Here is a 13,898-nt window from a genome sequence, read left to right as displayed (position 1 = left end):
CAGTTGACCTCTAGTAACCCCTGTGACCTCAAATGACCCCAGGAGGCCAGTTTTCTGGGTCCAGTTGACCTCTAGTAACCCCTGTGACCTCAAATGACCCCAGGAGGCCAGTTTTCTGGGTCCAGTTGACCTCTAGTAACCCCTGTGACCTCAGCTGACCCCAGGAGCCCAGTTTTCTGGGTCCAGTTGACCTCTAGTAACCCCTGTGACCTCAGCTGACCCCAGGAGCCCAGTTTTCTGGGTCCAGTTGACCTCTAGTAACCCCTGTGACCTCAAATGACCCCAGGAGCCCAGTTTTCTGGGGGTCAGTTGACCTCTAGTAACCCCTGTGACCTCAAATGACCCCAGGAGGCCAGTTTTCTGGGTCCAGTTGACCTCTAGTAACCCCTGTGACCTCAGCTGACCCCAGGAGCCCAGTTTTCTGGGTCCAGTTGACCTCTAGTAACCCCTGTGACCTCAGCTGACCCCAGGAGGCCAGTTTTCTGGGTCCAGTTGACCTCTAGTAACCCCTGTGACCTCAAATGACCCCAGGAGCCCAGTTTTCTGGGTCCAGTTGACCTCTAGTAACCCCTGTGACCTCAAATGACCCCAGGAGGCCAGTTTTCTGGGGGTCAGTTGACCTCTAGTAACCCCTGTGACCTCAAATGACCCCAGGAGGCCAGCTTTCTGGGGGTCAGTTGACCTCTAGTAACCCCTGTGACCTCAAATGACCCCAGGAGGCCAGTTTTCTGGGTCCAGTTGACCTCTAGTAACCCCTGTGACCTCAAATGACCCCAGGAGGCCAGTTTTCTGGGTCCAGTTGACCTCTAGTAACCCCTGTGACCTCAGCTGACCCCAGGAGCCCAGTTTTCTGGGTCCAGTTGACCTCTAGTAACCCCTGTGACCTCAGCTGACCCCAGGAGCCCAGTTTTCTGGGTCCAGTTGACCTCTAGTAACCCCTGTGACCTCAAATGACCCCAGGAGGCCAGTTTTCTGGGGGTCAGTTGACCTCTAGTAACCCCTGTGACCTCAAATGACCCCAGGAGGCCAGTTTTCTGGGGTAATTTGACCTCTAGTAACCCCAGGAGCCCAGTTTTCTGGGTCCAGTTGACCTCTAGTAACCCCTGTGACCTCAGCTGACCCCAGGAGCCCAGTTTTCTGGGTCCAGTTGACCTCTAGTAACCCCTGTGACCTCAAATGACCCCAGGAGGCCAGTTTTCTGGGGTAATTTGACCTCTAGTAACCCCGGTGACCTCAAATGACCCCAGGAGCCCAGTTTTCTGGGTTCAATTGACCTCTAGTAACCCCTGGGAACAGGTTTATGCATTTGATTGTCCTCTAGTAACCCTTGTGACCTCCCATGACCCTAGTGAGCTGGTTTGGGGGCAGCACGCTGCTCCCCACACAACCCCTCCACACAGCCACTCCCCCCACACCCCTCCCCCCACAACCCCCCCACACACCCCCCCCACAACCCCACACACATCCCCCACACAGCCACCCCCCACACACCCCCCCCACAAGCCCCCCCCCCCAACCCCACACAGCCACCCCACGCAGCCACCACCGGGTGCTACAACCAAGGGAATTTTATTGAAAAATAAACCTTTTTTTGTTTGTTTCCTTTTCTGTTTCCTGACAGAGGCGACAGGAATCCCAGGGGAAGGAGCTCTTCGCAGACAAGAATGGAAACAATTAATAAATAACATTAGTAGAACCTCCAGTGGGTTAATTAACAACGCGGCGGCAAACGAGACGAGGACCTGGGAACATTAAAGCTCAGCTACTCTTCTCCAGAAGAATATTTACCTTCTGCCTTTCCTTACTCTTTACAGCTCTGGAAGGATTAAACACTGCTCTCCACAGCTTTACATTAATGACACTATTAGACTTTGCTTCTTTTTTAAAACACTTTGTGGAACCCTCAGCATTTGCACCCTGACACTGCCCAGACCGGTACAGGGTGGGCAAGAGAAAGAAGAACTGGTCCCCCCGCCCCTTCCCCATGCTGGGAGTCTAGGAAAGAGCTCTCTGAGGAGCATCCTGAGTCCCTGCTTTCAAGGAAGCACCCCAGAGCCGTGTTGTTTTCTTGCTCAGATGGAAACAACCCCCATTTGCAGTCAGGCCCCTGCTGCAGGAAGGTGCTGGGTGAGCCCAGCGTGCTGAGAAGCTGCTCGAGGTGACGGGGAGCTGGCGGGAGCCTGGGGAGAGGATCCACTCCGTGCCTGGAGCTGCAGCTGGACACACACAAGGGCAGCGGGATCCATCCCTGGCAGGATGTGTCTCATCTGAGGTTCCCAGCAAGCTGTGGTGGCTCTGGGTGCACCGAGGGAGGTGGGAACCTTGTTTGGAGCAGACTAAACTCACCCACTTGCCACAGCTCCCAGCAGAGACACAGGCTGGTCCCACAGCTCTTCCTGGACACGGCGCTTTCAGCTTGCTTTGTGTCCTGGGGTGACAGGCAGAGGGGAAACCTGCCCTGTTTCTGAGCACAACTCCTATTTTGCCACGAGCAAACCCAACCCCATCCTGCAACCCTCAGTGCTTAGCACAGCACGGGCCTGGAGGAGTCACCAGCAGTCCCAGGTAACGCAGGAAACCCCCACAGCTGGAGTACTGCAACCCAGGGATCGCCCAGCCCTGCTGCCCCCTTCTCCCCACCCCTTCTGAAGCAGCATCCTGCTCAAAGGCATCTCTACAGCTTGTCTAGCTGGGGCTCCTCATCCCCAGAGGTGGACAGGCCCTGGGATCCAGCCTAGCGACTGCAGCGTTCCCCTAAGAAAGGCACCAGGCATTTAGGAGGTGGTTTTTTTTTTTCCTTTCTCTTTAAAGTAGCATCATAAAGGTGAGTTCCTAAGAATAAAGATGGAGGAGAGGAGGGGAAATAAAGAGAAATCAAGCTTAGGTTTTACCTCTCTGAAGGAACAACGAGTGAAACCCCACTGTGCAGTGCCTGGGTGGGCATCGCCGGGCACAGCCACGAGGCTCTGCTGCGCCTCAGTGCTACGAGCAAACACTAAGGAGGGAAGCCAAGACTTTAAGTTGCTTCTATCAGTTTGAGACACACAGGAAGGACACATGCAGGAAAAACCAAGTGATACATGCCACAAAGATCGATCACGCTCTCCAATACCTGGAACAACACCCGTAGGAACCACCCTCGGCACACACCCCCCAAGGATGGGCTGCAATAGCTCCCCCCGGGTGTGGTTTGACTGAAGGTTACAGCAAGGGACAGGGCACCGCTACTCTGAGTGTACACGCTGTGTAAGACAGGAGTTAAGGCTTTCTAGCTGGCTGGACTTGGCAGCAGCAAGTGGCAGGCCACGCTTAGCACGTCTGCGCTGTGTTTACAAAGAGCAAGGGGGAAACAGAGTGACTCCAGAGCAACACAGAGCTGGTGGGAGGCTGGGACAAACTGGGGAAGGAAACCATAGTGCTCCCTGTCTGGGGCTCCAGAGAACAGCCAGGAACAGCCCCCATATTCCAAGTGTAACGTGCTGGGAGAAGAACCAGAGCTGTCCCGAGCGCAAGGTGCCCTGTCAGCCCCTCCCTGCGGCAGCGCAGAGCCGTGCCCACCCCCACACAGCTCAGCTGTGCACGCCTCAGCCCCGGCCCCCAAACAGCAACGGTGCTGTCAGGCCTCTGCGTGCTGAGGGAGATCTCTTGACAACGCCCCTGAACATCTTCTTTACTACAGGTAGTAAAGAGAGGCGGTTCACACAGTTACACACTGCTGGGAACCCACCACCTCGCTGTGTAAAGCTGCAGCTCTGGAGAGGAAGCCATACTCCAGGTGACCCAAACATCTAACCAGAGAATCACAGACTGGGCTGGGTTGGAAGGGACCCCAAGGATCACAGAGCTCCAACCCCCTGCCACAGGCAGGGCCACCAACCTCCAGGCCTGGAGCTACACAAGGTTGCCCAGGGCCCCATCCAACCTGGCCTTGAACACCTAACACATGGTTCCCTTTGCCACAGCTTGCTGAGTCCTCCCTGCCACCTGGATCTCAGAGACCTGGGCCTGGCTGCCTTGCAAGGCCAAAGTGCTCCCAACTGCCAGCCACTCTGACCAGAAGTGAAGCTCCAGCCCTTCCCCAGAGCCCGTGCTGCCCTGGGAGGGATGAAGTGACCCCAGACGTGCTTCAGAGGGCTAACAGGGCGCACAGAGCATCACCCGCGCCGCGCCCACTCCAGAGCTCCCAACGCTTCTCACCCCTCCCTCCAGCAGCCCTGGACAGAGTGAAGCAGCCCAATAAGCACCTTGGTGTTTCCCAGAGTGGCAACCAAGGGCTGGATTTAAAGCCTTACAAGTCCAGAAGCTGCCCAGATCTGTTTAACACCAGCTCTGGTGGAGCTCGGAGTAATGGGAATGGAAAGAGCGCCCTGCCCGTGCTGTGGGGACACTGCTGCACCCCTCTCGCTGCACAGCAGGGCAGATACCCAACAAACACATCAGCTGCAGCTACCACCAGTCCCACCAAACAGCCTGGCACAGAGACAGCTGGCTTCAGCATAAAGCTCTCTGAAGGAGGTGATGGAAAAGTGCGTGAAGGCCACTAATCTGTGACAGCCACCATGCAAGGAAGTGATATAAAGCATCATATTTACCAGGTGCCACATCCCTAGAGAAAGAGAGGGGCAGGGAGTGTCCAGTGCTGGCTGCTCGAGTCCAGCAGGGCCATGGGCAAGTCTGAGCACTGAAGGACAAAAAACACTCAAGGCTTAAGAAAAGGAAGCAGCAGCCAGTTCTTTGCTCTCACCCAAAATTCTTCCCACCCTCTCCCTCCCCCCCCCCCCCTCAAAAACACACAAAACTTTCAGCTGCCTGGAATCTGGTGCTGCCAGGGAGCGGATACAGGAGAAAATCCAACTCCCAGCACTGTCAAGATGGAAATGCCTGACAGAAACTAGTCACGCTGGCTGCAGGCAGAAAGGGAGGACTTTAATGTAAATGCTATTATTACAGCCAGGGGAAGTGCCATGGCAAACAGGAGCCAAGCCAAAGAGTCTTCCAAGGTCTCTTAAGTATTCCCAGCAGAAAGTGACCTCCCAGCTGCTCTACAAATCCTGAGCCAGCCACACAGCAGCGAGCAGATCCCAACCCAGTACCATGAACCACAGGACACACCACAGCGACCTCAAGACTTTGTTTCTCAGAGCATTCGCTTAGGATTCACAGCACAAAACACCCCCCACCCCACAGGCTCCAGGGCATCAGCTCGGGGACCCCTTGTTGCGATACCTTTCTCTGCCAACACCCTGGGAAGAAATCTGCCCTCTCAAACAAGAGGTAGGGGGTAAAGGGACTCCAAGACACACACTCTACAAAAACAACCATTCTGCCCCATTTCATTCCCACTGCTTTGAAATCTGGAACCACAAACACCTGAGGGCTGATTCTCTTTAGGAGGCGGCACTGACCTCAGCGCGAAGTCTCTAAAGGAACCCCCCTTCCCTTCCCTTTCCCTTGCCCTTTGGTGTGAGGCTGGGCTGCAGCTGCCCAGGCAGTTGGTCCTCAGCAGTCGAAGGTGTGGAGGTGATGTGCTATGTGGCCACGTGGGCAGGGGAGGAAATGGAAACAAACTCCCGGAGAATATTCTTGGCCATTTCGATGTTGTTGTGTGCAATGACCAGCGCTTTCTGGATGTCCTGATATGAGTAGCCCTGGCTCATTAGGTTCTCGATCTCGCTGGAGAGCTGCAGGGATGTGCTGCTCCCACTGCTGCCTCCACCTGCCTGGCAGCTCCCTGCTTTCCGCTCAGAATTTATTCGCCGTGGCAGCGGCTTCGGTGGCCTCTCTGGAACCTGAGAGCCATCTGAAAAGCCTGGGGAGAGAAACAGGAACCCTCAGCGTTACTCCAAAAGGCTCCTGGAGAGACAAGGCGCTAGTTTTTCCCTTGGAGGATGTGCCTGGGAGGCAGGAAGGACAAGTCGTCCTCTGCATCAGGGGCAAGAAACTGACCTCGCTGAGCCCGATGGCAGGGACCGCCTCACACGGTCCCGTGGTGCCACCTGCTGGCAGCACAGGCCGAGCCAGGGAAGCTTTTACCCGGGACAGCGAGGAGGTGACGCCCCATGCCCTGCTACAAAAGGCATGCCATGCCCCAGAGGACACAGTGCCTTAAGGAACATCCTTGGAGCTGAGGAAAGGTTTTCCTACCTGTGATCTAAAGGTGATTTGCCAGCTCAGTGATTAAACGACCCAAGCAGCACATTCCGGGGGGCAAATCAACCCACACACCCAAGAGCCAGTGGGATGCTGCCTGTAAACCTGGTTTTACAGAACCCTGAGAGTGTGACAGAAGTTCCCAGCCGTTGGTACCTACTACCAGACGAAGAAGAGGGGGTGTGTGCTCTCTAACCTGTCACAGGGTCGTTCTCCAGAGACATTCGGCTGAAGGCAGGCGTGGCGTTGGAGATATCAGACAGTGTGCGACGGGCAGTAGCCACTGGGAGAGGAGGTTTGGGGATGTCGTAGCCATCCTCCTCATTCTCTGACTCCTCAGGGCCGTTGCTGGCAGTGGCTGCTGCCACATCCCCCTCGTCTGGAAGAACAGGGATACGCTGTGAGCTCCAGGACGGAACGGAGCCTCTGTCTCTCAAGGCAGAGTTTGTTCCCCCCTCTAGTCCACAGACTTTGATAGGACACAGAACTAAGGTCTTGCTGCCAAAACCCAACATTCAGTGGAAGCTCCTTCTTTCCAGAAGGTAGAATTAGGTTAAAAATAAGTATGATAGATGTGGGCTGACAACTGCTGCCCAGAAAGAGAGTAATCTTCAAAACAGCATCTTTTTAAACAAGTGCTGAGTATTTTTACAGTGCATTCCAACCAGGCTCCTCAGCAACACCCCTCTGTGCTGTTTGCAGTACCCAGACCCAGATGCTTTCACCTAGCAGTGTTAACAGCAAAAGCAAACAGTGTCCAAATTAGCCCAAAACACCATTCCATCTGGGACTGGGACCCAGAGCAGGCCCCAGTGTATCCCAGTTTCTCTGCTGTCTTTCAGCACGCCCCCACTCACCAGAAGTGCTGACAATCTCAAAAGCAGAGGACGCTGCTTGGGAGTGAATGTTGTACATGGCTTCATATGTACAGCCCTCTGCCTGCTGGTCACGGTCTGAAGCTCTGAGGGAGAGACAAGAGTCAGCAGTCAACCACCAGCACACCTCAGGGACTGAGCTCCTGCACAGATCCCTGCTCCTAAGGGAAACCACCACGGGTCTGTGAAGGAACAGGAGTTCCAGAAAATGCTCTAGCAACACCTATTGCAATGCAGCAACCAGCTGAGAAGTTGAACTGACACCACCAGAACTCAACCACTAATAGAACATTGAATTTGAGTTGCTGCCCCTCTCAGGAGGTGACTGGCAGAGAGAGGGTGGGGTGGTTGTCTGACTCCTTGAACACTGTATAAGGACTTGGGAAAAGAGCAGCAGTCACATTTCAGGTACAGTTATCTGTGTGAGTCCAGGTCTGGTGAGCATCACTGGGGGAAGCCCAGCAAAGCCTCCACCCTCCCCAGGGAACAGGCGTTGCTGCGAGGGGGAAGCGTGGTACAGACAGGCAGCATCTCACCGTAAACTCTGAGTCATTTCCAAAGGCATCTTGATCTCTGGGTTTTGTACAGCAGGACCTGGAGGCACCACAGGCAGGGAGGATGGTGACATGTATTCAGTGTCTTCGTCGCTCTCGGACTGCTCCCCGGGAGGCAGTTTTGGTACAGGCAGTGGTCTGGGGGCAGGACAGGCAAGACAGACACACCAGAGAAAACACTTAGAAATAATAGTGAAGTGGCCTTTGAAATCCAGAGCAGAAGTGGTAAGTGGTCGCCTTACAGCCACCCTGACTAAAGGCTTGCAGGACTCTGAGCAGCTCCGCTGTAAGGTCACACTGGCACAAGGTCATTGTGCAAAGGGAAGCTGGCAATGCCGTGCACATTACACATCACCTTCCTCACAAAGACCACCCCAGAAGGGAAGTCATAACAGAGCTGGTGGTAACTGTAGCCTGTTTCCCACTGCCACAGCCAAGGGTAACTACCACTACCATCCACAGACCTTGGGATGCTCGTTTCACCTCCCTTCTCTAGACTGAGTACTTTGGATCTGTCAGAGATTGAAACCGCCTCTGATAAGAGTTGTGTCAAATCCTGGCCCTGCCACCAGCATGGAGAGGGCCCCACAACCACCCTTCTGTAAGTTTTAAGACAGCACTTTTGCTAGAAAACAACAGACCTGGCAGCTAAGGAGTAGATCGCGTTGGCAGAGGAGGAGGGTTTGATTTTGGGGTGTTCACACTCTGAGGTTGTTGTTGGGCCACTGGTCAAGCTCTGAAAGAAAAAGAATCCAAACCAGCAGTCAGAAACACCACATACACCAGCACAAAGCTGTCAGCCAGCCATTCAACACATCCTCCATGGGAATCAAGATATTCCAGCCCTGTCTGGCCACCTGTCTGTGTGATATGTCCTGAGGAACCTGCTTTGGCAGGGGGGTTGGACCCGATGATCTCTGGAGAGGTCCCTTCCTACCCCTACAATTCTGTGATCACCTTCACCTCCCACGGGTCTACTCACCACTGGGTTGTCCAGGCTGAGCGTGCTCCCAAGCCGATGGCCATCAGCCCTGGAGTCCATCTGGGAGGGCAAGGAAAAGGGAAGCGAGTGCCTGTTCGACAGTTCTCTGCCAGCCCAAGGGTCGCCGGGGCTGAGCGCTGCCGATGGGGCTTTTGGGATGGGCCTGGAGGGCCACAGGTCGGCCTGTCGGCTGCAGGGCACAGGGGGCGGCTTGTCCCTCGAGGGGCAGTCCCCTGGCGTGCAGGGCAGGGGACGTCTCTGAGGTCGCCCTTCGGTCCCGATGCAATGGGGCCTGTCCGGGGGTGGCGGTGGCGGGAGGTCTCTGAGCGTGGGTGGGATGGGCAAAGGTTTGTCCTTGTGAAGAGCACCAGGTGCAACCTGGAAAGGCAGGAGAACGTCAAAGAGACTTTACGAAGGCACTTGAAGAAGGAGGGAGGCAGGTGGCAGAAGGGTGAGTTGTGGCTGTCATTTTATCTGCTGTCACAGGCAAGTTCTCGATCGGAAAGAATTCCTGATGGAGAAACCGGTGAAGAACTCTGGGACAGCAATCAAACATCTGCCCAGATCTAGCCTGCCAGCTACAACAAAATACAAGCCCACAGACACAGCTCCAGAGGGCAAAGGCACCAGTGGCTGAGGCTGGAAACCAGCCAAGACATCAGCAGTAGCAGTGACTTGGTAGTTCAACAGGGGGACACTGGTGTCCCTAAGCGAGCAAACGCTACAGCTCAGGACCAGCTTCCTTCTAGCAACTGCACAGGTGAATGTGAGGAAAGGACAGGCCCCTTCAACAGCAGAAAGGGACTCTCCTACCACCGACTCCAAAGGAAGCATTTGCTTTCAGGATAGACCAGGCTTCCACAGGGAATGGAAGGACAGTGGCCTCACAGGACTATGGAAAAGGAAGAAGGAAGAGCCGTCTGTGGAAGTACTTAGGGATGTCACAGAGACTGTTCAGCGTTCACCAGAAGGCTCTTCTTCCTGCCCACCCCCGAAAACTCGGCGCTGAAAGGGCAAGCAGTGTGTCTGACCTTTGAGGCGGTGCCAGGGCTGGAAGCCCCGGGCGGGTTGGAGACTCGCTGCTGCAACAGATCCAGGCGTGGCGGCACGGGGGGCAGCGCGGCCTGCGGAGCTACCGAGAACGGAGAAGGAGGACGCTCGACCTGGAGGAGCACAGGAACGGGCTTGGCTGTGCCCCACAGCTAACACAGCACAGCAAAAGACAAGGTGTTTTCCTGGGGTAACAAACCCGCCTTCCTGGACCCTGAGCAGAACAAGCTTCTCTTCGACACAAGAGGGCATGGTCTGCTGCAAAATCTCTTGCCTACAGTGTCCTCACAGCCGCTGCAGCAGCCACCAGTGTGCACCAAAACCTCCATTTTTGTCCCCAGAAAGCTGTTTTTCCACCTAACAGCGCCTGCTCTTCTCCTTTTCTTTCCATAAAGTTTATTTTCCAAGCAAGGCTGGTGCTTTCTACCCTCGTAAAGCTTTACACAGGCTTCAACTCACTCCTGCCAGCAGAGTTCCAGCCTACAGCAAGCTGTGACGTGAAATCACAGGGAGGAAACTGCTTTGCTTCCCCAAGGTATTGCAGATAAAAGCTACCCCACAGATGCAGTTTACTGTTTATAGTAGACTTTTTCATGGATTGGAAGCTAAAGATTTTTTCTGACCAGAAAAGGCAGGTTATTGTAGTGAATTCAACTATGACAAAGTAGCCAAGTTCAAAGCCACTTCCCCACGCAGTGAAATGATGCTAAAGGCAGGTGTGGGGAAGCAGCAACGAGCTTTTAATTAAAAACACACATGGATCCATAAAGAATGCCTGTCTTGGACACCTCTCCTGGCTGGAAGCAGCACTATTGGCAGAGTTACCTTTATTATACAAAGTTATCAGTCACCATATGAAAAGATGAGAGTCAAACCGATTTCCTCAGCAAAACAGCCTGCCCTCTGCCCTGTTAGTCATCAGGACTTTGGGAAGACTGTATCTGGTTGGCTGTAGTCGTCACTGGGGAAAATGGATGAAATTTTGCTGATAGAGAGTGAACTGTGGCCAATAAATCAGAAGCAGCAGTGCTAAGCGTGCAAAGAAGTGTTATAAACCTGGATCTCATGCTCCAGTAGGTCAGGGCAGCCTTTCCACCTTCTCACCTTCTAAGGATTCTTTCAAGACAACCCATAAAAGGTCTAAGATTTCAGTGTGATCATCACTGCTTCACAGAACTGAGAGCACGAACCCAGCTGATGTAACAGAACCTCAATCCCCGCCCTACATACTGAGTAAGATCTTTGCCGTTAGAAGGTCTGACAACCCTCACAGACACAAACCACTGAGACTGATGGAGAAATGCAGTCTTTGCACAGGTTGTCACGCCCAGCAGCACACATGCTGGTGCCCTTACTTTGCTACCAGCGAGCTCTTTCATCATGAAGAGCGAATCGTCCGCTCTGTCGTCATCGTCGTCGTCGTAGTTGGGGGAGGGTGTTCCCTCTGCCCCTTGCCGCGACAGTCCTCCTCCTCCCCTGGGGTCAAAGGGGTCTACCACGATCGGCTCCGTGCCTTTGATCTCACAGCGGCAGAAAGGGCAGCCCTGGCCTTCTGATTCCTTCAGGGAAGAGAAGAGACCTGTTACCACAGCCACTGCGATGCAGGAACAGAGCACACAGGTAACACAGAGAGAAGCTGCAACCTGCTTTCTTCACAGGGACCTCTCCACTGAGGAGGAGACAGAACAACACACTGTGCTACAGTTTTGGGGACTGTTTTCCCTCTGAACGCCTTGGAGCAAGTCCTTGCACCTGCTTGTTCCAAGCTTAAGAGTTCAGGCAGCTAACCAGCTGCTTCTCCCTGTGCTGGTGAAGCTGGTGCTGGGGCCCTGGCACTACTGAAGTACATGTTTGTGTCCTCAGATCTGCTATCTTGTCTCCATACCTGAAGGAAACTGAGCAGTGCTGAGGATATACCACTTGTGTAAGAGAGCAACTACCTTCAGCAGGAGACTGTCAAGAAGCAGTGGCTCACCTGCCAGGCAGTGAGGCAGGAGGTGCACATCAGGTGGCCGCAGGGTTCAATCTTCACATCCTTGTCGTTCTCTGCACATATTTTACACAGCTGGAACGTGGAGCCCATCTCACAATACAACTCATATTGTTCCTTGGGGAAAGACAGACAGACACGAGTGGCACTGTGAAACTGAGTGTGATTAGCCATAGCTACAAGAAACCCAAGGTTTGCAGGAAAAGAATGAATTCCAAACACAAGAATACAGTGCAAAGGAGAACAGGAGCCTGCAAAGATTTCACTGCAGTTTTATGTGCTAGATAAATCAGTCAAGCTCTGAAAAAACTGGGCTGCAAGTTATCCCAGGTTTTCATTTTGGTGTCCCAAGAACAGCCTGGGAAACCAGGGCTGGAGACATGCTGGATGGCACAAAATGAGAATCTGGCAGGATGTTCTAAAAACAATACGATACATCAGCCTTAAACCCAAACCTTGGGGATACCACCTAAGATAGAATTGTATAAACAGCTAAAGAGGCTCAAAATCAGAAAGCAAGTGAGTTTGATGGGATGGGAGACTTTGCTCACCTGTGTAACTTTAATGTGGTCCTGAGGCGTGGGCTCACACAGGCCAGTCAAGTCAGGGTTCTGGTTCCGGCCATCGGGAAATAAATAACTGTAAGCAGCAGGGGGGAGACATAAACACATATAAACCCAGACAAATAGAAACCCACATAAATATAAACCCATACAAATAGAAACCCATATAAATATAAACCCATATAAACCCATACAAATAGAAACCCATATAAATATAAACCCATCTAAACCCATGCATATATACAAACACAGACACACACACAACACCTTTTGGGGATGGTGGAGGAAAGAAAGAACAAGAGTGAGAAGCAAGGGGTGGGAATTCTGAATTTAAAACAAGTTTTGCATGAATTTTACAGCTGGACAAAACCCAACCATGTCATCCTTAAAAATAAAGAGCAGCTTGTCTTCCTTGCTGGCAGCAATGTTAATGTTAAAAAGGATGTTACGGTCCCAGACTACTCTTCTTATATCATCCTACAGCAAAACTGCAATAAGCAGATTAAGAAAGCTGATGCCATGAATCAGTTGTGATGGCTGAGATGAAGGAGTTGACTGGAAAAGAATCTATGACAAGGGATGCACCGACCCACACTCATTGTCTGGTACTGCAAGGCCTGAGAATTCTAAGACCTCACCAGAGGATGACGAGTTATAAATCAAACTCACGGTGAGAAAGGGGGAAAAAAAGTTAATTTAGATCAAGGTACTTACAAGCCTTCCCTGAAGCCATCAATCAGTGCTTGAAAGAGAGGTTTGTTGTGGGGGATTGTCTGAAGGATGTTCCCATCTGCAGTGACGTAGCCAATGGCCCACTGACCCAGTCGTGTGCAGCTCAATCGGAAAATGTAACTAGAATCACACCAAGGAAAGGGAGCTTTAGTATGAACTGGGACAGATGGAAACGATTAGATATCAAGTAAGCAGTCTTTGTCTGTCTCAAGTCAGCAAATAAAAACTACCTGATGATTTATACTGGCTTTCCTCAGTTTACAACAGGCAGATCAAAGGAGAAGCTTGCTCTCTGATAGTGAGAAAAGCATCCCACCACTGGCCTCCAGGTGGCATTACACCGAGCCCAGAGCGAGAAAAGCTATCAGCACTAAAATCATCTGTAACAAACAAACTTCAAAACCCCCCACAAACAACAAACCCAACAGACTGCCAAGGTTGCCAAGAACTAACAGCACAGTAACAGCTTCCAGAAACAAACACTTGGCCCATCCTGCGTAAAGAGAAATCTCTTAGCCCTGTTGCACTGGGCCAAGGTCTACCCCAAGACATTAGGTAGCAAAAAACCTGCTCAGGTGAAGAGTCACCCCCCTCAGAAGCCTACGTTGCCCCCACAGTCTCTGGAGTGTGCCCAGCCTGCAGCATGACATGGCAGCCTACCACGCTGCTGTCTGCCAGAGCAAATACTGGTCAGCTGCCTTGCCCGTGAGGCAGCTTCAGATGTGCACATTGCTTCTGGGGGCTGCAATCTCCTCGGGTCTCCTGGCTTTATGCAAGCACACCAGAAAGTTATGGGACCTAGAGATACATTCCCCTATTTGTGGTGGAGCCTGCTGCTCAGGCTTGCCCCGGCAGTGCCTGCCTCTTCCTTCTGCTCCTGCCTGAGGGAGCTGTTGTGACAGTTGTGCGGGTGGGCAGGAGCTAAATCACCACAGGGAAGAGAACCTCCAACTCTGGGGCAGGCCAGGGCTTTTCACAGTTTAAATGGAAGGAGGACAAAGA

At 52.9% G+C, this 13,898-nt stretch overlaps 1 protein-coding gene across 1 annotated transcript in view; it reads right to left on the bottom strand.

Annotated features, from left to right (window-relative positions):
* Window positions 1-4,815: 4,815 nt before the first annotated feature.
* CBL (Cbl proto-oncogene) overlaps window positions 4,816-13,898 on the bottom strand; it is a gene marked incomplete at its 5' end in the record, with an annotated part of 34,619 nt that continues 25,536 nt past the window's right edge. Inside the window, 11 exons of the mRNA XM_084275037.1 lie at window positions 4,816-5,809; window positions 6,347-6,529; window positions 7,008-7,111; window positions 7,562-7,717; window positions 8,221-8,315; window positions 8,562-8,939; window positions 9,593-9,724; window positions 10,967-11,170; window positions 11,587-11,718; window positions 12,153-12,240; window positions 12,879-13,016. Of these exons, the coding sequence (XP_084131163.1) occupies window positions 5,529-5,809; window positions 6,347-6,529; window positions 7,008-7,111; window positions 7,562-7,717; window positions 8,221-8,315; window positions 8,562-8,939; window positions 9,593-9,724; window positions 10,967-11,170; window positions 11,587-11,718; window positions 12,153-12,240; window positions 12,879-13,016 (1,891 nt within the window). The 3' untranslated portion in view covers window positions 4,816-5,528. The remainder of the gene's footprint in view (window positions 5,810-6,346; window positions 6,530-7,007; window positions 7,112-7,561; window positions 7,718-8,220; window positions 8,316-8,561; window positions 8,940-9,592; window positions 9,725-10,966; window positions 11,171-11,586; window positions 11,719-12,152; window positions 12,241-12,878; window positions 13,017-13,898) is intronic.

This window comes from Gallinula chloropus (genome assembly GCF_964237585.1).
Source record: "Gallinula chloropus genome assembly, chromosome: 24".
NCBI lineage: Eukaryota > Metazoa > Chordata > Aves > Gruiformes > Rallidae > Gallinula > Gallinula chloropus.
This window is presented reverse-complemented; position numbering and strand designations above follow the sequence as displayed.